We start from the raw sequence: 22,218 nt of genomic DNA, 5'->3' as shown, positions 1-22,218 counted from the left end.
AGGGCCTGCTCCTGAGCAGCCAGGATGAGTGCCTCTGTGCTGTCCTTCAGGCCAGCCCTCTCTAGCCACTGATAGGACTTCTTGAGATCAGCCACTTCAGTTATGGTCCGGTGGTACATCCCGTGTAGGGGCTTGTCCTCCCATGATGGTCCCTCTTCCAGCGCCTCATCTTCTGTTCCCCATTGTCTGAGACATTCTCTGAGTACGTCGTCCGTTGGAGCCTTCTCCTTGATGTATTCATGGAGCTTGGATGTTTCATCCTGGACAGTGGCTCTCACACTCACTAGTCCCCGGCCTCCTTCCTTTCGGCTTGCGTACTGTCTCAGGGTGCTGGATTTGGGATGGAACCCTCCATGCATGGTTAGGAGCTTTCGGGTCTTAACGTCCGTGGTCTGAATCTCTTCTTTTGGCCACCTTATTATTCCTGCAGGGTATCTGATCACTGGCAGGGCATAGCTGTTTATTGCCCGGGTCTTATTCTTGCCATTGAGCTGGCTTCTTAGGACTTGCCTCACTCGCTGGAGGTATTTGGCCGTAGCCGCTTTCCTTGTTGCCAGTTCGAGGTTGCCATTGGCTTGTGGTATACAAAGGTACTTGGAGCTGTCCTCAATGTCTGCTATTGTTCCTTCAGGGAGTGAGACCCCTTCAGTGCGGACTACCCTTCCTCTCTTAGTCACCATCCGACTACATTTCTCAAGCCCGAATGACATCCCGATGTCGCTGCTGTAGATCCTGGTTGTGTGGATCAGGGATTCTATGTCCCTTTCGCTCTTAGCATACAGCTTTATGTCATCCATGTAGAGGAGGTGAATGATTGTAGCTCCATTTCTGAGGCGGTATCCATAGCCTGTCTTGGTGATTACTTGGCTTAGGGGGTTCAGTCCTATGCAGAACAGCAGTGGGGAGAGTGCATGACCTTGGTATATGCCACATTTGATGGACACTTGGGTAAGTGGCTTGCCATTGGCTTCAAGTGTGGTTTTCCACATCCTCGTCGAGTTCGCAACGAAGGCTCTTAGGGTCCTGTTCACCTTATACAACTCCAAGCATTCAGTGATCCATGTATGTGGCATCGAGTCATAGGCTTTCTTGTAATCAATCCAAGCTGTGCACAGGTTGGTACGTCGGGACCTGCAGTCTTGTGCGACTGTTCTGTCAACCAGGAGCTGATGTTTGGCTCCTCTGGTATCTCTACCAATGCCCTTCTGTGCTTCGTTCATGTATTGATCCATGTGCCCACTTATCTTAGCCGCAATGATGCCTGACATGAGCTTCCATGTTGTGGAGAGACAGGTTATTGGCCGATAGTTGGATGGGGCTGCACCCTTCGAGGGATCCTTCATGATCAGGATCGTTCGCCCTTCGGTTAGCCATTCTGGGTGAGTCCCATCCCTCAGCAGCTGGTTCATTTGTACTGCTAGGCGCTCATGGAGTGCTGTGAGTTTCTTTAGCCAGTAAGTGTGGACCATGTCCGGGCCTGGTGCTGTCCAGTTCTTCATATCTGAGACTCTTTCCTGTATGTCTGCCACTGTTATGGTAACCGGGTTCTGTTCAGGGAGGTTGCTGTGTTCCTCTCTCAGGGTCACCAGCCATTGTGCACTGCTGTTATGTGCAACCTCCTTCTCCCATATGCCTTTCCAGTACCTTTCAGTTTCCAGTATTGGTGGGTCAGCTCTGTTGTTAGGACCCTGCCACTGAGCGTACACTTTCGCAGGTTGTGTTGCGAACAGCCTGTTTATTCGTCTGGCCTCATTCTCTTTCGTGTACCGCTTTAGGCGACTGGACAAGGCTTGGAGCCTTTGTTTGGCAGTTTCGAGTGCTTCAGGTATGGTCATCTGGATGTACCTCTCGGGTATCGGCCTTTTCATCACACCTCTCTGGGCCCCCGTCAATTGACTCACATCTTTCCGGGCCGCCTTGATCTTAGCCTCCAACCGTCTTTTCCATGGTGGGTAACGTATCTCATGGCTTCCATGGTTGCTCTTATAGCCCAGAGTCTCCAGGATCACTGATGCTGAAGCGTATATCAGCTCATTGGTTTCTGTGATCGTTACGGTAGGGATCGCCCTCATTCGCCTGCATTCACACTTTCTATGAGACTTTCAGATGGTACTTCACATAGCCGTTTCTAGGTTGCCCAGCTTTCATTCTCGCCATGATGATTTCAGGTCAGTTGCTGCCTCGCTCAGCATTTCATTCATTGGGGCTGGCCACCCAATCTCATCATCTGCATTCATTGGGGCTTGCCTCCCAATCTCTTGTATGACCTCCTCCTCTGATCTGGCAGCTTGGGGCCCTTCACCATGGAACCTGCGTTGTACCTCATCAATCTCAAGTTGTGACAGCAGTTGCCGTTTGTGGATGTTGGAACACTGAGCTACTAGTTGTTTCGCGGTCAACCGTGACTGTGGGTTTCGAAGTAACCATTTAGCCCACATTCTCTGCATGTAACCCCTCTGACTAGGGTTGCTTGAGTAGTAGCATTCCAACAGAGCCATGTTATCGCATCTCGCCCATCTCCGCTTTGTTCCAGTAGCCCATTTTTCATCAAGGTGCTCTGGTTCCCCAGCACCTGACGCAGACCTTGTTTGGCCGGGTGACGTCTGATCCGGCATGTCATTCGTTTTATTGTATGAGGCAGGCATTAGCGTGAAGGATCTTGCCCAAGGACCCACACTGGATGGTGTTATGTGCTCATTTTTGCCCCAAGCGGGATTCGAACCACCGTCTCCCGTATGCCAAACCGATGCCTTACCAACTGAGCTATCCAGCCGCTATATATATATATATATATATATATATATATATATATATATATATATCCATCCATCCATCCATCCATCATCTACCGCTTATCCGGGGCCGGGTCGCGGGGGCAACAGCTTTAGCAGGGAAGCCCAGACTTCCCTCTCCCTAGCTACTTCTTCCAGCTCTCCCCGGGGGATCCCGAGTCGTTCCCAGGCAAGCTGGGTGACATAGTCTCTCCAGCATGTCCTGGGTCTTCCTCGGGGTCTCCTCCCGGTGGGACATGACCGGAACACCTCACCGGGGAGGCGCTCAGGAGGCATCCGAATCAGATGCCCAAGCCACCTCATCTGGCTCCTCTCGATGTGGAGGAGAAGCAGCTCGACTCCGAGCCCCTCCCGGATGACTGAGCTTCTCACCTTATCTCTAAGGGAGAGCCCGGACACCCTGCGGAGAAAACTGATTTCAGCCGCTTGTATCCGGGATCTCGTTCTTTCGGTCACGACCCATAGCTCGTGACCATAGGTGAGGGTTGGGACGTAGATCGACCGGTAAATTGAGAGCTTCGCCTTTTGGCTCAGCTCCTTCTTCACCACGACAGACCGATACAACGTCCGCATCACAGCAGACGCTGCACCGATCCGCCTGTCGATCTCCCGCTCCCTCCTACCCCCACTCGTGAACAAGACCCCAAGATACTTGAACTCCTCCACTTGGGGTAAGATCTCCTCCCCGACCCAGAGGGTGCACTCCACCCTTTTCCGACTGAGGACCATGGTTTCAGATTTGGAGGTGCTGATTTTCATCCCAACCGCTTCACACTCGGCTGCGAAACGCTCCAGTGAGAGTTGGAGAGCCCCGTTTGAAGGAGCCAACAGCACCACATCATCTGCAAAAAGCAGGGATGCAATACTGAGGCCCCCAAAACGGACCCCCTCAACGCTTCGGCTGCGCCTAGAAATTCTGTCCATAAAGGTTATGAACAGAATCGGCGACAAAGGGCAGCCTTGGCGGAGTCCTACCTCCACTGGAAACGATTCCGACTTACTGCCGGCAATGCGAACCAAACTCTGACATCGGTGGTATAGTGACCGAACAGCCCGTATCAGGGGGTTCGGTACCCCATACCCACGAAGCACCCCCCACAGAACTCCCCGAGGGACACGGTCAAACGCCTTCTCCAAGTCCACAAAACACATGTAGACTGGTTGGGCGAATTCCCACATACCCTCAAGGACCCTGCTAAGGGTGTAGAGCTGGTCCACTGTTCCACGGCCGGGACGAAAACCACACTGCTCCTCCTCAATCTGAGGCTCGACTTCCTGACGGACCCTCCTCTCCAGCACCCCTGAATAGACCTTACCAGGGAGGCTGAGGAGTGTGATCCCTCTGTAGTTGGAACACACCCTCCGGTCCCCCTTTTTAAAAAGAGGGACTACCACCCCGGTCTGCCAATCCAGAGGCACTCTCCCTGTTGTCCACGCGATGTTGCAGAGGCGTGTCAACCAGGACAGCCCCACAACATCCAGAGCCTTGAGGAACTCCGGGCGGATCTCATCCACCCCTGGGGCCTTGCCACCGAGGAGCTTTTTAACCACATCGGTGACTTCAACCACAGAGATAGGAGAGCCCACCTCAGAGTCCCAAGGCTCTGCTTCCTCCAAGGAAGGCGTGTTGGTGGAGTTGAGGAGGTCTTCGAAGTACTCTGCCCACCGGTTCACAACGTCCCGACTCGAAGTCAGCAGCACCCCATCCCCACTGTACACAGTGTTAGTGGTGCACTGCTTCCCCCTCCTGAGACGTCGGATGGTGGACCAGAATTTCCTCTAAGCCGTCCGGAAGTCGGCTTCCATGGCCTCACCGAACTCTTCCCACGCTCGGTTTTGCCTCGGCGACCACCGAAGCCGCGGTCCGCTTGGCCAGTCGATACCCGTCAGCTGCCTCTGGGGTCCCACAGGCCATAAAGGCTCGATAGGACTCCTTCTTCAGCTTGACGGCATCCCTTACTGCTGGTGTCCACCAGCGAGTACGGGGATTGCCGCCACGACAGGCACCAACCACCTTACGGCCACAACTCAGATTGGCCGCCTCAACAATAGAGGCACGGAACATGGTCCACTCGGACTCAATGTCCCCCGTCTCCCCCGGAACATGGGAAAAGCTCTGTCGGAGCTGGGAGTTGAAACTCCTTCTGACAGGGGATTCCGCCAGACGCTCCCAACAAACCCTCACAATACGTTTGGGTCTGCCAGGACGGACCGGCATCTTCCCCCACCATCGGAGCCTACTCACCACCAGGTGGTGATCAGTTGACAGCTCCGCCCCTCTCTTCACCCGAGTGTCCAGAACATGCGGCCGCAAATCCGATGATACAACTACAAAGTCGATCATCGAACTGCGGTCCAGGGTGTCCTGGTGCCAAGTGCACATATGGACACTCTTATGTTTGAACAAGGTGTTCGTTATGGACAATCCGTGACGAGCACAGAAGTCCAATAACAAAACACCACTCGGGTTCTGATCGGGGGGGCCGTTCCTCCCAATCACGCCCCTCCAGGTCTCACTGTCATTGCCCACGTGAGCATTGAAGTCCCCCAGCAGAACAAGGGAGTCCCCAGCAGGAGTACTCTCCAGCACACCCTCCAGGGACTCCAAAAAGGGTGGGTATGCTGAGCTGCTGTTTGGTGCATATGCACAAACAACAGTCAGGACCCGTCCACCCACCCGAAGGCGGAGGGAGGCAACCCTCTCGTCTACCGGTGTGAACCCCAATGTACAGGCACTGAGCCGGGGGGCAATGAGTATGCCCACACCTGCTCTGCGCCTCTCACCGTGAGCAACTCCAGAGTGGAAGAGAGTCCAACCCCTCTCGAGAGAACTGGTACCAGAACCCAGGCTGTGTGTGGAGGCAAGTCCGACTATATCCAGTCGGAAATTCTCTGCCTCACACACAAGCTCGGGCTCCTTCCCTGCCAGAGAGGTGACATTCCATGTCCCAAGAGCTAGCTTCTGCAGCCGAGGATCGGACCGCCAGGGTCCCCGCCTTTGGCTGCCGCCCAGCTCACATTGCACCCGACCCCTTTGGCCCCTCTCATGGGTGGTGAGCCCATGGGAAGGGGGACCCACGTTGCCTCTTCGGGCTGTGCCCGGCCGGGCCCCATGGGTGTAGGCCCGGCCACCAGGCGCTTGCCAACGAGCCCCACCTCCAGGCCTGGCTCCAGAGGGGGGCCACGGTGACCCGCGTCCGGGCAAGGGAAACCGAGATCCATTTATCGTAATCATCATTGGGGTCTTTGAGCTCTGCTTTGTCTGGCCCCTCACCTATAACCTGTTTGCCATGGGTGACCCTGCCAGGGGCATAAAGCCCCAGACAACTTAGCTTCTAGGATCATTGGGACACACAAACCCCTCCACCACGGTAAGGTGACGACTCACGGAGGGGATATATATATATATATATAAGGAATGATAAGGTGGCCAAAGGAAGAGATTCAGACCACAGACGTTAAGACCCGAAAGCTCCTAACCATGCATGGAGGGTTCCATCCCAAATCCAGCACCCTGAGACTGTACGCAAGCGGAAAGGAAGGAACCCAGGGACTAGTAAGTGTCAGAGCCACTGTCCAGGATGAAACATCCAAGCTCCATGAATACATCAAGGAGAAGGCTCCAACGGATGACGTACTCAGAGAATGTCTCAGACAATGGGGAACAGAGGATGAGGCACTGGAAGAGGGACCATTAAGGACAAGCCCCTACACGGGATGTACCACCGGACCATAACTGAAGTGGCTGATCTCAAGAAGTCCTATGAGTGGCTAGAGAGAGCTAACCTGAAGGACCGCACAGAGGCACTCATCTTGGCTGATCGGGAGCAGGCCCTGAGCACCAGAGCCATTGAGGCCCAGATATACCACACCAGACAAGACCCAAGGTGTAGTTTGTGCAAAGAGGCACCTGAGACGATCCAACACATCACTGCAGGGTGTAAGATGCTGGCAGGCAAAGCCTACATGGAACGCCATAACCAGGTGGCTGGCATAGTCTACCGAAACATCTGTGCGGAGTATGGACTGGAAACCCAAGGTCAAAATGGGAAACAGCTCCGAAGGTGGTACCTATATGGAGGAGGAGTTCGCTACTTCACGCATTTTTGTTTATCGCAGGTGGTTTTGGTCCCCATTAACTGCGATAAACGAGGGATTACTGTACACTATTTTTTTTTTTTAAAAATCAATAACATTGACTGACATAATGTACTTATATTGTGGAACATTTTTCAGCTGTATCGCCCAGCATTGCTTTCTATTGACCAGTCTCTTGGTCTTTTTTAAAGCTGCATTGACTTCTTTTTACAGTACTATTTGTTAATGTAAAATTACAGCAATTCTGCCTTTTTTTTCTCTCTGTCCTTATCTTCATTTGTTAAGAAGAAAAGAAAAAAAAGTATAGATATTGATCTCAACCAATATGAAATGCTTATATTGTGATATAGTGTACTTTTTATTCATATTGCCCGCTCCTGAATCTGTATTCTTTTGTTTGCTCATGTGAACTTAAATAGAACACTGGTATTCTCCTGTTGTTGTCTTCATGAAATAAAGAAATGCACAGTACACTTGTTAAAAAAAAAGCACATTACATTGTATGGAAAGCCCAAACACCCTATGGCATTATTTTTTCATGAACGAGTAAGGTTATTTTTAAATAATACTGATTCTTTGACTTATCAACAGGTGCTGGTGGTGTGTTTAGTGGTACTGGATGCAATTTTTGTTCTGGGAGAGGTGCTGATCGATTTATCCATTATTCAGCTGGAACATGGCCATATTGCACCTGAGGTAAGAATTCTCTTGTTTGATCCAAATATACAGTCGAACCTCATTACAACGTACCCTGAGGGACATAACAAATCTGTACGTTATCATGGTTGTTCATTGTAATAATTTGCAATAAAATGGCCGCCAACTAAGTTTAATAATACTTTATGAACATTTATGTATGTAAAAACATGGATATGTAATACAGTATAAACATGTCAATAACAAATATGTGTGTAGAGTATGAAGAAAAAAATATTTTACAAGACATGAAACAAACAACTGGAGGATTTTTACTTCATCAGCCTTCACGAACAGCGTTTACCAGACATGTTTTCAGACCATGTGCTCAGGAAGTACACCAATGTACGATTCGATCAGTAGCATTGCAAAGCAATGGAGGTTAATCTCGCGCTGTATATTTTGTTCATAAGCAAGGTCGCAGTGGCAGTTAGCTTTCCACGGTTCGCTGTATCAAAGGACTTTTCACTATTTTGTGGGAAAAATCTGGTCGTTATAATGAAGTTTATGTAATAAAGGTGTTCGTTGTCAGCAAAATCGGCAAATGAACCATGTGAAATTGGGACTGAAATTTGAACGTTATCGGGTTGAAAACGGAGTAAGTGGAAAAGAGTTTCGACTGCAGTGGAAAAATATTTTTTTTTGGTACTTTTTTTTTGTTTAAGAAGGAATTGTGTCCCACAATCGGTTGGCTCAAACTCACCTGAGATGCGCTAAAGCTTACCTGAGATGAGATATAAGGTGGATTGAAAAAATGTCTTTTTTTTATGGCTTTTTAAAAAATATGCATTTTATATACTGTATAAACAATAGAGATTAATTTGTGTTTGATTGAGTGATATATTTGATGACCGCCAATGAGCCAGCAAGAATTATGACTCCTATGAACAAGTTAATCTTGGAGGCGGAGCTCGATGCCAAGTGTCTCGTGGTGGGGCTTGCACCTATGCCCATAGGGACACCGTGGGTCTCCCTTCCCATGAGCTCATCACCTATGGCCAAGGTGGTCAGGTGCCAAAAAGCCGGGTGGCAGCGGAACCTTTGCTGTCCGATCCCGGTGACAGAAGCTGGCTCTAGAGATGTGGAGTGTCACCTTTGTCAGGAAAGGAGCATGAGCTGGTGTGCAATGATGAGAAGTTCTGACTAGATATATTTAGATTCTTCTTAATGAGGACACACTAGCCCATAGTTTGATGATCAACTTAGGTTGTATCATTGGAATTTATGGCTGCATACCATACTCACTCAAGGAGAGGGGCAGGCGGGGCTGTTAATCATCACCACCTGGTGGTGTGTGGTCTCTGATGGTTGGGGAAGATGCCAGTCCAATCAAATATTCTGAGGGTCTTCTGGGAACATCTGGCACCGTCCGCCATCAAGGGACATTGAGTCTGAGTGGACCATGTTCCTTTCCTCCATTGTATAAGTGCTTATTTTAAACTAATTTTTAAAAATGTACTGCTGAGGTTTCGAATCGGGACTCTGTTTCGGCACATACAGTGAAACTCCTCTACAACGAAACATACATGGGTGAAAATACCCTCTAGTGTGAAAAAATCTTCATGCATTAACCACATTCCGACTTTCCTGCCCCCCATACGACGAAAAAAAACCATGTTGCGTAATACGAAATATTTTTCTCTGTTCTTGCCTCGCGATGAGATTCACTACAACAAAGTCTAATCCAACAGCGACCTCTACTGCTTCATTTGGAAACGCCAACAGCAACCACTACACTGGTTTACTCATGTGCTAATGTCCAGGAAGTATTTGTAATTGTTCGTTTCAGACGCAGCAAGAACATTGCATTGCTAAAATGGCTGACGCTGTAAAAGCGATTAAAAGTGATCAAAATGAATAACTGAGGAAGCAAATAAAAGACATTATCCAATAAATTGATGTAAGTGAAAGTGAATGCTGATCGTAAATTTCGCAATTTCTTTCCCTTTTTTTTCTTTCTACACTGACTATATGAAGTGTCAAATAAGTGTATCCTCATATTTATGCACTATTGGAATAAAAATAAAGAGTACACATACGTTTGTGTGTGTGTGTGTTCACATCTCAGATAAAATTTCCTACAGTGAAACCCCTCTGTTGTGAAAAATTTCTTGCAGCAAACATGATTTCGTTGAAGAGGAGTTTCACTGTACTTAAAACCTAATACTCGGACTCGGGTGTCAAAAAAGTGATTGGGAGATCCCTAATTCAAAGTCCATCCGTCCATCCATCCATCCATCATTTACCGCTTATCCTGGGCCGGGTGGCGGGGGCAACAGCTTTAGCAGGGAAGCCCAGGGAATAATAACAATATAAAGGTTAACAATAAAAACAATACAAAAGTTATTTTGGGGGCAACAGCTTTAGCAGGGAAGCCCAGACTTCCCTCTCCCTAGCTACTTCTTCCAGCTCTCCCCGGGGGATCCCGAGTCGTTCCCTGGCAAGCTGGGTGACAGTCTCTCCAGCGTGTCCTGGGTCTTCCTCGGGGTCTCCTCCCGGTGGGACATGACCGGAACACCTCACCGGGGAGGCGCTCAGGAGGCATCCGAATCAGATGCACAAGCCACCTCATCTGGCTCCTCTCGATGTGGAGGAGAAGCGGCTCGACTCTGAGCCCCTCTCGGATGACCGAGCTTCTCACCTTATCTCTAAGGGAGAGCCCGGACACCCTGCGGAGAAAACTCATTTCGGCCGCTTGTAACAGGGATCTCGTTCTTTCGGTCACGACCCATAGCTCGTGACCATAGATGAGGGTTGGAACGTAGATCGACCGGTAAATTGAGAGCTTCGCCTTTTGGCTCAGCTCCTTCTTCACCACGACAGACCGATACAACGTCCGCATCACAGCAGACGCTGCACCGATCCGCCTGTCGATCTCCCGCTCCCTCCTACCCCCACTCGTGAACAAGATCCCAAGATACTTGAACTCCTCCACTTGGGGTAAGATCTCCTCCCCGACCCGGAGGGGGCACTCCACCATTTTCCGACTGAGGACCATGTTTTCAGATTTGGAGGTGCTGATTTTCATCCCAACCGCTTCACATTCGGCTGCGAAACGCTCCAGTGAGAGTTGGGAGAGCCCCGTTTGAAGGAGCCAACAGCACCACATCATCTGCAAAAAGCAGGGATGCAATACTGAGGCCCCCAAATCGGACCCCCTCAACGCTTCGGCTGCGCCTAGAAATTCTGTCCATAAAGGTTATGAACAGAATCGGCGACAAAGGGAGTCCTACCCCCACTGGAAACGCTTCCGACTTACTGCCGGCAATGCGAACCAAACTCTGACATCGGTGGTATAGTGACCGAACAGCCCGTATAAGGGTGTTCGGTACCCCATACCCTCGAAGCACCCCCCACAGAACTCCCCGAGGGACACGGTCAAACGCCTTCTCCAAGTCCACAAAACACATGTAGACTGGTTGGGCGAATTCCCACATACCCTGGAGGACCCTGCTAAGGGTGTAGAGCTGGTCCACTGTTCCACGGCCGGGACGAAAACCACACTGCTCCTCCTCAATCTGAGGCTCGACTTCCTGGCCGACCCTCCTCTCCAGCACCCATGAATAGACCTTACCAGGGAGGCTGAGGAGTGTGATCCCTCTGTAGTTGGAACGCACCCTCCGGTCCCCCTTTTTAAAAAGAGGGACTACCACCCCGGTCTGCCAATCCAGAGGCACTCTCCCTGTTGACCACGCGATGTTGCAGAGGCGTATCAACCAGGACAGCCCCACAACATCCAGAGCCTTGAGGAACTCCGGGCGTATCTCATCCACGCCTGGGGCCTTGCCACCGAGGAGCTTTTTAACCACATTGGTGACTTCAACCACAGAGATAGGAGAGCCCACCTCAGAGTCCCCAGGCTCTGCTTCCTCCAAGGAAGGCGTGTTGGTGGAGTTGAGGAGGTCTTCGAAGTACTCTGCCCACCGGTTCACAACGTCCCGACTCGAAGTCAGCAGCGCCCCATCCCCACTGTACACAGTGTTAGTGGTGCACTGCTTCCCCCTCCTGAGACGTCGGATGGTGGACCAGAATTTCCTCGAAGCCGTCCGGAAGTCGGCTTCCATGGCCTCACCGAACTCTTCCCACGCTCAGGTTTTTGCCTCGGCGACCAACGAAGCTGCATTCCGCTTGGCCAGTCGATACCCGTCAGCTGCCTCTGGTGTCCCACAGGCCATAAAGGCTCGATAGGACTCCTTCAGCTTGACGGCATCCCTTACTGCTGGTGTCCACCAGCGAGTACGGGGGTAGCCACCACGACAGGCACCAACCACCTTACGGCCACAACTCAGATTGGCCGCCTCAACAATAGAGGCACGGAACATGGTCCACTCGGGCTCAATGTCCCCCGCCTCCCCCGGAACATGGGAAAAGCTCTGTCGGAGGTGGGAGTTGAAACTCCTTCTGACAGGGGATGCCGCCAGACGCTCCCAACAAACCCTCACAATACATTTGGGTCTGCCAGGACGGACCGGCATCTTCCCCCACCATCGGAGCCTACTCACCACCAGGTGGTGATCAGTTGACAGCTCCGCCCCTCTCTTCACCCGAGTGTCCAGAATATGCGGCCACAAATCCGATGATACAACTACAAAGTTGATCATCGAACTGCGGCCTCGGGTGTCCTGGTGCCAAGTTCACATATGGACACCCTTCTGTTTGAACAAGGTGTTTGTTATGGACAATCCGTGGCGAGCACAGAAGTCCAATAACAAAACACCATTTGAGTTCTGATCGGGGGGGCCGTTCCTCCCAATCATGCCCCTCCATGTCCCACTGTCATTGCCCACGTGAGCATTGAAGTCCCCCAGCAGAACAAGGGACTCCCCAGCAGGAGTACTCTCGAGCACACCTTCCAAGGAGTCCAAAAAGGGTGGGTATGCTGAGCTGCTGTTTGGTGCATATGCACAAACAACACTCAGGACCCGTCCCCGCAGCCGAAGGCGGAGGGAGGCAACCCTCTCGTCTACCGGTGGGAACCCCAATGTACAGGCACTGAGCCGAGGGGGCAATGAGTATGCCCACACCTGCTCTGCGCCTCTAACCGTGAGCAACTCCAGAGTGGAAGAGAGTCCAACCCCTCTCGAGAGAACTGGTACCAGAACCCAGGCTGTGTGTGGAGGCAAGTCCGACTATATCCAGTCGGTAATTCTCTGCCTCACACACCAGCTCGGGGTCCTTCCCTGCCAGAGAGGTGACATTCCATGTCCCAAGAGCTAGCTTCTGCAGCCGAGGATCGGACAGTCAGTATCCCCTCCTTTGGCTGCGGCCCAGCTCACACTGCACCCGATTCCTTTGACCCCTCCCATGGTGTTTGCCATGGCTGACCCTGCCAGGGGCATAAAGCCCCAGACAACTTAGCTCCCAGTATCATTGGGACCCACAAACCCCTCCACCACGGTAAGGTGACGACTCACGGATGGGTAATTCAAAGTCGTTGGAGATAAATATTTTTAGGCTAACTGAAGCTGTCAGATCACTGTAGCAGAGTTAAAAAGCAGGACAAAAAGCACCCTTTATCATATAGGTTACATTTTGTAAAAAATGAGCAGGTCAAGGGACTGAGGAGGAATCTGAACCTTGGAGTTGTCATGCAACTGGAAATAGAGAAGATCTGGAATGTGGAATAAACCTAGATTCCTATATGGTTGGAACCTTAATACTTGTTTTCCTCAATCACACACAAATGAATTTTCTGTTGTTTTTTCCCCTCTATAGTTTATATTTAATCTTCTCTTTAAAACGGAAACGTATAACAAAAAGAGAAACATTTCATTTATTTGTAAGTATGCAAACTGAACAACATTTGCAGATCAAATACTTATTTCTCTCACTGTACCTAAACTCTGCTACTATCCAGACAATAATTTGTTGTAATCAATAACTCACTTGGCAGGTGTTTCACTACCTGAGCCTGGCACTTCTCACATTCTTCATGGTGGAGATAGCCGGGAAACTCTTCGCATATCGCCTTGAGTTCTTCCAACATAAATTCGAGGTGTTTGATGCTTTGGTGGTGATGGTGTCTTTTGTGCTGGACGTAGTCTTCATCTTCCACGATGATGTATTTGATGGAATGGGTCTCCTGATCTTGCTGCGTCTCTGGAGAGTGGCTAGAATCATCAATGGTGAGTAAAACCCTCATTTTATAAATGGTAAATTCAGAAGCTGTGCAAATTGAGGAGCATGACATGGACAGCAACACAATGCACTCAACCTGTTTTTGAAAGGTGCTGAATACAATCCTTTCACCCCCCTTTTTGTAATCGCAATCCGGAAGATTATTATTGGCATCCATTGTATACGTTAAGAAGGATACAGTGTGATGCAAAGGTGTACTTGTACCAATTTTATAGACAAATGATTCTATTTATAGTCATGCGGGGGGTGGGGGGGGGGCGTGAGATGTTTGAGATGTTTTCTTCTTCCTGGGCGGGGCATGACAGAATTTAATTGAAAAGCACTGGGTTAAACAAACAATTTAGTCAAAGTGTAACGGTTTAAAATTCAAATTTATAATAGTCATTAAAAGAAGTCTAATTGGCCTTTCGAAAAAGAAATGCTATGAGGCCTTTTTTGAAAGACGTACACGTTTTGTAGAGTTATTAGGGTCTCTGCTGGGGCATTTCAGAGCTGTGGGACAACTATCTGGAAGGCTCTCCCTCCCGTGGTGGAAAGTTTAGTCTGAGATTGGTGACGTCAGTAGAATCTACTCGTGGAGGCTTTGAGTGGGTGTGAGTAATGCACTGCGGAAGGCACGGGCAATTTAATGGATGGCTTTATGGGTCTTGAGGAGCCGACGATGAGAAGAAAGGAGCGGATGCGGATTTGGAGCTGGGAGTCGCGGCTTGGAGTTTGAAGCGGTTTACGTGGGACAGGAGAAGTGAACTAATCTTTTTCGTCAATGGATGCTACAGCTTTGTGTTTGCTTTCAAAACTTAGCTTGTAGCAGACGTGTGCACATTTTCAGCATGACGTCTCTGATCCACTGGAGAAAGGACACTTTGATCCTCTCCTCTTTCATCTAGAACTGCTTCAGACAACAAAGTGTATGCAGAAAATTGGTGAAGATTGAACGACTGTCTGTGTCCTATATGTTGTCTTGTGTTATTTTTGTTATTTTGACTTCAAAATGGCGCCGCGAGAGTGGCTGCCTTTCCAGCAGCTCCTTTATTTTGTTGTTCTACTTCTTACTTTCATAACTTTGCTGCTGTGAATTGGGAATTTCTCCATTGTGAGACTAATAAAGGTTTTTCTTATCTTCTTATCTTATGCCAGTAATAATGTAACCTTCTCCTCCACCATCACACTCAGCACCGGTTCTCCTCAAGGATGTGTACTGAGCCCCCTGTTGTTCACGCTCTACACATTTGACTGCTCTCCGACTCTTATTAGCGGTCCAGTTTGCGGAAAGTTTTTAACATCATAACAATCAATCCATTCTAGGAAATGTTCATTTACTTGAGCTACAAGCAATTCACTCTGAGCATGGAAATTGCCAGAATCGGACTGAGTAAGAATCACATCCTTGTTTTTCAAAGTCTGGTAGATTTGAGGCTTTCCGACTCCAGACGTCTCCTGAATGTTTCGTACTTTGTTACCCGCTTCGTTTAATTAGATACATATCACTTTCTCTTCCATGGTCATTACTCTCTCCCTCTTTCTTCATCTTCCCCTCCCTCCCTGTGCTCTGCAACTTGAAGTAACCACCAACTTGAAGTCACCTGGTGTTGAAATACCTGTCATTACAAGTCCAAATGAAATTAATGCAATCAAACCTTAATTGTGCACCAATCTTCGGCGGGCCGGATCCGGCCCGCGGGCCGTAGTTTGCCCACCCCTGCCTTAGAGGGTGCTTTGCTTGTCTGCGATGATGACTAAGTAGACCCATAAAGCCATCCATTAAATTGCCCGTGCCTTCCGCAGTGCATTACTCACACCCACTCAAAGCCTCCACGAGTAGATTCTACTGACGTCACCAATCTCAGACTAAACTTTCCACCATGGGAGGGAGAGCCTTCCAGATAGTTGTCCCACAGCTCTGAAATGCCCCAGCAGAGACCCTAAGAACTCTACAAAACGTGTACGTCTTTCAAAAAAGGCCTCATAGCATTTCTTTTTCGAAAGGCCAATTAGACTTCTTTTAATGACTATTATAAATTTGAATTTTAAACTGTTACACTTTGACTAAATTGTTTGTTTAACCCAGCAGGTATGTCGGTGGGAAAGTGTTTGTCTGAATGTTTTGGCACAAAATTGTGATTGTTGACAATTCACATGGCAGAATAAAGACATGATTTACAGTCAGCAATGTGTGCTCCTTCGTTCTGCCATAGTATCATTGTGGCATTATCTTGATCTGTTTTGTTTAGTATAATTGGGATATTATCTTTAACACCAATTTTAAAAATGTATATTTTACTTAACCTTCCTCTTGGCATTGCAACAAGATGTTGTAGGATTGTCATTTACCTCTTGATTTCCATTACAACAAATACGGTATAGCACGCCCCTCCGTGAGTCGTCACCTTACCGTGGTGGAGGGGTTTGTGTGTCCCAATGATCCTAGAAGCTAAGTTGTCTGGGGCTTTATGCCCCTGGCAGGGTCACCCATGGCAAACAGGTTCTAGGTGAGGGAACAGACAAAGCACGGCTCAAAGACCCCAATGATGATTGCAATAAATGGATCTAGGTTTCCCTTGCCCGGACGCGGGTCACCGGGGCCCCCCTCTGGAGCCAGGCCTGGAGGTGGGGCTCGTTGGCAAGCGCCTGGTGGCCGGGCCTACACCCATGGGGCCCGGCCGGGCACAGCCTGAAGAGGCAACGTGGGTCCCCCTTCCCGTGGGCTCACCACCCATGAGAGGGGCCAAAGGGGTCGGGTGCAATGTGAGCTGGGCGGCAGCCAAAGGCGGGGACCCTGGCGGTCCGATCCTCGGCTGCAGAAGCTAGCTCTTGGGACATGGAATGTCACCTCTCTGGCAGGGAAGGAGCCCGAGCTGGTGTGTGAGGCAGAGAATTTCCGACTGGATATAGTCGGACTTGCCTCCACACACAGCCTGGGTTCTGGTACCAGCTCTCTCGAGAGGGGTTGGACTCTCTTCCACTCTGGAGTTGCTCACGGTGAGAGGCGCAGAGCAGGTGTGGGCATACTCATTGGCCTCCGGCTCAGTGCCTGTACATTGGGGTTCACACCGGTCGACGAGAGGGTCGCCGCCCTCCGCCTTAGGGTGGGTGGACGGGTCCTGACTGTTGTTTGTGCATATGCACCAAACGGCAGCTCAGCATACCCACCCTTTTTGGAGTCCTTGGAGGGTGTGCTGGAGAGTACTCCTGCTGGGGACTCCCTTGTTCTGCTGGGGGACTTCAATGCTCACGTGGGCAATGACAGCGAGAACTGGAGGGGCGTGATTGGGAGGAACGGCCCCACCGATCAGAACCCGAGTGGTGTTTTGTTATTGGTCTTCTGTGCTCGTCACGGATTGTCCATAACGAACACCTTGTTCAAACATAAGGGTGTCCATATGTGCACTTGGCACCAGGACACCCTAGGCCGCAGTTCGATGATCGACTTTGTAGTTGTATCATCGGATTTGCGGACGCATGTTCTGGACACTCGGGTGAAGAGAGGGGCGGAGCTGTCAACTGATCATCACCTGGTGGTGAGTAGGCTCCGATGGTGGGGGAAGATGCCGGTCCGTCCTGGCAGACCCAAATGTATAGTGAAGGTTTGTTGGGAGCGTCCGGCAGAATCCCCTGTCAGAAGGAATTTCAACTCCCACCTCCGACAGAGCTTTTCCCATGTTCCGGGGGAGGCGGGGGACATTGAGCCCGATTGGACCATGTTCCGTGCCTCTATTGTTGAGGAGTTGTGGCCGTAAGGTGGTTGGTGCCTGTCGTGGCGGCAACCCCCGTACTCGCTGGTGGTCACCAGCAGTACGGTATGCCGTCAAGCTGAAGAAGGAGTCCTATCGAGCCTTTATGGCCTGTGGGACCCCAGAGGCAGCTGACGGGTATCGACTGGCCAAGCGGACCGCTGCTTCGTTGGTCGCCGAGGCAAAAACCTGAGCGTGGGAAGAGTTCGGTGAGGCCATGGAAGCCGACTTCCGGACGGCTTCGAGGAAATTCTGGTCCACCATCCGACGTCTCAGGAGGGGGAAGCAGTGCACCACTAACACTGTGTACAGTGGGGATGGGGCGCTGCTGACTTCAACTTGGGACGTTGTGAACCGGTGGGCAGAGTACTTCGAAGACCTCCTCAACTCCACCAACACACCTTCCTTGGAGGAAGCAGAGCCTGGGGACTCTGAGGTGGGCTCTCCTATCTCTGTGGTTGAAGTTACCAATGTGGTTAAAAAGCTCCTCGGTGGCAAAGCCCCAGGGGTGGGTGAGATCCGCCCGGAGTTCCTCAAGGCTTTGGATGTTGTGGGGCTGTCCTGGTTGACACGCCTCTGCAACATCGCGTGGTCAACAGGGAGAGTGCCTCTGGATTGGCAGACCGGGGTGGTAGTCCCTCTTTTTAAAAAGGGGGACCGGAGGGTGCGTTCCAACTACAGAGGGATCACACTCCTCAGCCTCCATGGTAAGGTCTATTCAGGGGTGCTGGAGAGGAGGGTCCGTCAGGAAGTCGAGCCTCAGATTGAGGAGGAGCAGTGTGGTTTTCGTCCCGGCCGTGGAACAGTGGACCAGCTCTACACCCTTGGCAGGGTCCTTGAGGGTATGTGGGAATTCGCCCAACCAGTCTACATGTGTTTTGTGGACTTGGAGAAGGCGTTTGACCGTGTCCCTCGGGGAGTTCTGTGGGGGGTGCTTCGAGGGTATGGGGTACCGAACACCCTTATACGGGCTGTTCGGTCACTATACCACCGATGTCAGAGTTTGGTTCGCATTGCCGGCAGTAAGTCGGAAGCGTTTCCAGTGGGGGTAGGACTCCCTTTGTCGCCGATTCTGTTCATAACCTTTATGGACAGAATTTCTAGGCGCAGCCGAAGCGTTGAGGGGGTCCGATTTGGGGGCCTCAGTATTGCATCCCTGCTTTTTGCAGATGATGTGGTGCTGTTGGCTCCTTCAAACGGGGCTCTCCCAACTCTCGCTGGAGCGTTTCGCAGCCGAATGTGAAGCGGTTGGGATGAAAATCAGCACCTCCAAATCTGAAAACATGGTCCTCAGTCGGAAAATGGTGGAGTGCCCCCTCCGGGTCGGGGAGGAGATCTTACCCCAAGTGGAGGAGTTCAAGTATCTTGGGATCTTGTTCATGAGTGGGGGTAGGAGGGAGCGGGAGATCGACAGGCGGATCGGTGCAGCATCTGCTGTGATGCGGACGTTGTATCGGTCTGTCGTGGTGAAGAAGGAGCTGAGCCAAAGGGCGAAGCTCTCAATTTACCGGTCGATCTACGTCCCAACCTTCACCTATGGCCACGAGCTATGGGTCGTGACTGAAAGAACGAGATCCCGGATACAAGCGGCTGAAATGAGTTTTCTCCGCAGGATGTCCGGGCTCTCCCTTAGAGATAAGGTGAGAAGCTCAGTCATCCGGGAGGGGCTCAGAGTCGAGCCGCTTCTCCTCCACATCGAGAGGAGCCAGATGAGGTGGCTTGGGCATCTGATTCGGATGCCTCCTGAGCGCCTCCCCGGTGAGGTGTTCCAGTCATGTCCCACCGGGAGGAGACCCAGAGGAAGTCCCAGGACACGCTGGAGAGACTATGTCACCCAGCTTGCCTGGGAACGACTCGGGATCCCCCGGGGAGAGCTGGAAGAAGTAGCTAGGGAGAGGGAAGTCTGGGCTTCCCTGCTAAAGCTGTTGCCCCCGCGACCCGGCCCCGGATAAGCGGTAGATGATGGATGAATGGATGGACAGTATAGCACGGTCATAAAAATCTTAATCATTTATGTGATGATTGACTATATTGCAGGAATTTTAGTGTCGGTAAAAACCCGTGCAGACCAGAAGATGCACAAGCTGAAGGGGAGCTATGACTTCCTCGTACAGAGAGTCACCGAACTGCAACAGCACATTGATCAACTCGTAAGTATACAGTGTTTACTCTTATCAACCATCACAAGGCGTTCAAATTCACAGGTTGTGTGGGTTGTTGTTCGGCGTGTCGCGTGTGATCAACGTTTTTTCATTAAGATCCCAAATGTCACGGCAAAAATGCTTTTTCACTCACAAGCAGAGCGCACAGATTGTGGACAAAAGATGCTAAGGCAAGGCAAAGCAGTTTTATTTACACTAAATAGCACATTTCTTAATCAAGGCTTCAATATGCTTCATGTTAAGTGATGGGACTGTCATAATTTTATATTAGAGCTGCAACCAACAATTATTTTATAATCAATTAATCTCAATTATTTTGTGAAGTGATTAAACCATTTTTGAAAAAAACATTTTACATCGATCTATTCAAAAACAGGACATTATTTTAAAAATGATGTTATGATGCGAAAGAGCAGGTCATGTGAGAAGCTAACTAAAGTCGGTTCAGCCCGATCCAGGGAGGACAATTTCTAGTTTTGTTTATTTTATTTAGACATGGGTAACCAGATTAAGGGCTGCCCGGTAGTCCAGTGGTTAGCACGTCGGCTTCACAGTGCAGAGGTACCGGGTTCGATTCCAGCTCCGGCCTTCCTGTGTGGAGTTTGCATGTTCTCCCCGGGCCTGCGTGGGTTTTCTCCGGGTGCTCCGGTTTCCTCCCACATTCCAAAAACATGCATGGCAGGCTGATTGGGCGCTCTAAATTGTCCCTCGGTGTGAGTGTGGGCGTGGATGGTTGTTCGTCTCTGTGTGCCCTGCGATTGGCTGGCAACTGATTCAGGGTGTCCCCCGCCTACTGCCTGAAGACGGCTGGGATAGCCTCCAGCACCCCCCGCGACCCAAGTGAGGATCAAGCGGTTGGGAAAATGGATGGATAATACGAATGGATCTCCACTGATTCCTGGCAAACACTGCCATTAAATCTAGTCTGTGCTTATTTGCAATGATAAAACTTATTTGGAAAAAAAGAAAAAGATTCATCCAGTGAATCTCATAACTTAAGACATCTACAGACACATGTTGAGTTTTACCTGATGTCTCAAACATCAAATTAACTTTATTTCCTCTTATCATCCTAGCAACAAGATAACCAGAAGCTTCAGACACTTCTCAAGATGCATGGCATTGACTTCTGATCGATAATGAATTCAAATGAATTCATATCATGCAACTTTATGTATTTTTTCCGCATTAATCCATGCATTAATTTCTGAATTGTTTGATCTGTTCAGCTCATGATTTAAGTTTTCTATCTTCATGAATAATACTTGATTGTTTTATCCAATCGATTCTTTGCCCTCTATGGTAATTACAATTTTACATGTGGGTACTTTTCGGACACTTTCTAAGGACAGTCTGGATGAAGTTGCTCAATCAAACAAATGGAAAGAAGAAGTTAATCGGCAGGTTGGCATCAATGGTCGGTGTAGCTCTGTAACCAGGAAGGGCAGCAGCAGAAATGTCTTTGAAGCTCACTGAACTCCGAATTGAGAGCGCATCACTGCCTCTGATAAAACCAGCCTATGAAAAAAACAGAAGAGTTCATTAGGATTGCATTTTTTTTAATTCAGTATAAAACTCGAGTGGTTGGGTCTCCAAATTTGTCCAAACTAGATTTATAATCCAATTGGCGCCATCTAGGAGGTTGTTGGTCCTTCCATGCCAAATAACCTAGTGGATATAACCAAGTGGATTTTGATTGGAATGAAACTTGATGCACTTACCGATAGTGTTGGCATGACACAAAATCTCAAATTTTAGGTCAATCAAAACAGAGGCTTGGGAGCTACGGCTCACCGAATTATTTATTTTATTGTTATAGTGCCTGTTTAAATCTTTCAGATTTTCTTTTGGGGATGGGGGGGGGGGTTGGCATGGAATTATTTCAATTAACTGTAGCCATCTGGGTCAAAGTACTACAGGCCACTTCAAAGAGGTGGACATACGTTAGCTTTTAAGACTAATAAATACCATTGACAGTTTTTGTGTTTTTGCTATTTATATTTCATCAACAGTTTGGAGATATGCTGTACCTGTTTTAGTGTACTGTATATTAACCTACATGTCAGCTGTATTACCTACCAAACTGGTGGTATTGGTTTGGATAACTTCCTCGACACTCACAATCTGAGTTTGGGGATTCCACAAGGAACCATATTTGGTCCATTCAATCTCCAAGTGAAGTAACAATGGGATGCTGCAAACCTGCGAAGCCTGCAAATGAAAATGGATGGAGTGTTTTGAAGGTTATGTGTAATAAACATGCTAACACAAAGTAGAACCTTGCTTTCTGTATGTATATAAATCGGCCAGAGACTGCAAATTAATATTTATAAAATGAATGGAAATAAAATTAATTTGTTTCAGCACCAGACCCAAGTCCCTTTCAAGTGTAGCTGGTGTTATGGAAAAGCAGTGACTTGTCAGAATTCATTACCGAGAGCTCAATAATCGCATGAGATGTTATTAACCCTGTATGTCTGCATTAATAAACGACCAATGAAAGTCAGTCTCTTCTCTGTATGGGATGTGCTTATAAATAGGCAGCTTCTTACATACGCGCCATTGACTTCTTTTCCTTGAATTGTAACTTTTTTTCTTCCA

General features: G+C 49.4%; 2 protein-coding genes across 2 annotated transcripts in view; one reads left to right on the top strand and one right to left on the bottom strand.

Moving 5' to 3' along the window:
* Positions 1–22,123, top strand: part of LOC127597566 (voltage-gated hydrogen channel 1-like) — a 35,149-nt gene extending 13,026 nt beyond the window's left edge. The window contains exons 3-6 of the mRNA XM_052060681.1: positions 7,482–7,586; positions 13,480–13,711; positions 19,493–19,605; positions 20,694–22,123. Coding sequence (XP_051916641.1) covers positions 7,482–7,586; positions 13,480–13,711; positions 19,493–19,605; positions 20,694–20,750 — 507 coding nt within the window. The 3' untranslated portion in view covers positions 20,751–22,123. The remainder of the gene's footprint in view (positions 1–7,481; positions 7,587–13,479; positions 13,712–19,492; positions 19,606–20,693) is intronic.
* LOC127597733 (tectonic-1-like) overlaps positions 20,813–22,218 on the bottom strand; it is a 34,217-nt gene continuing 32,811 nt past the window's right edge. Inside the window, exons 10-11 of the mRNA XM_052061089.1 lie at positions 21,697–21,828; positions 20,813–21,135 (exon numbers count right to left, since the gene is read on the bottom strand). Of these exons, the coding sequence (XP_051917049.1) occupies positions 20,989–21,135; positions 21,697–21,828 (279 nt within the window). The 3' untranslated portion in view covers positions 20,813–20,988. The remainder of the gene's footprint in view (positions 21,136–21,696; positions 21,829–22,218) is intronic.

The sequence above is a fragment of the Hippocampus zosterae genome, chromosome 1, assembly GCF_025434085.1.
Source record: "Hippocampus zosterae strain Florida chromosome 1, ASM2543408v3, whole genome shotgun sequence".
NCBI lineage: Eukaryota > Metazoa > Chordata > Actinopteri > Syngnathiformes > Syngnathidae > Hippocampus > Hippocampus zosterae.
Note: the sequence above shows the minus strand (reverse complement) of the source record. Positions and strands in the feature narration are given on the sequence as shown.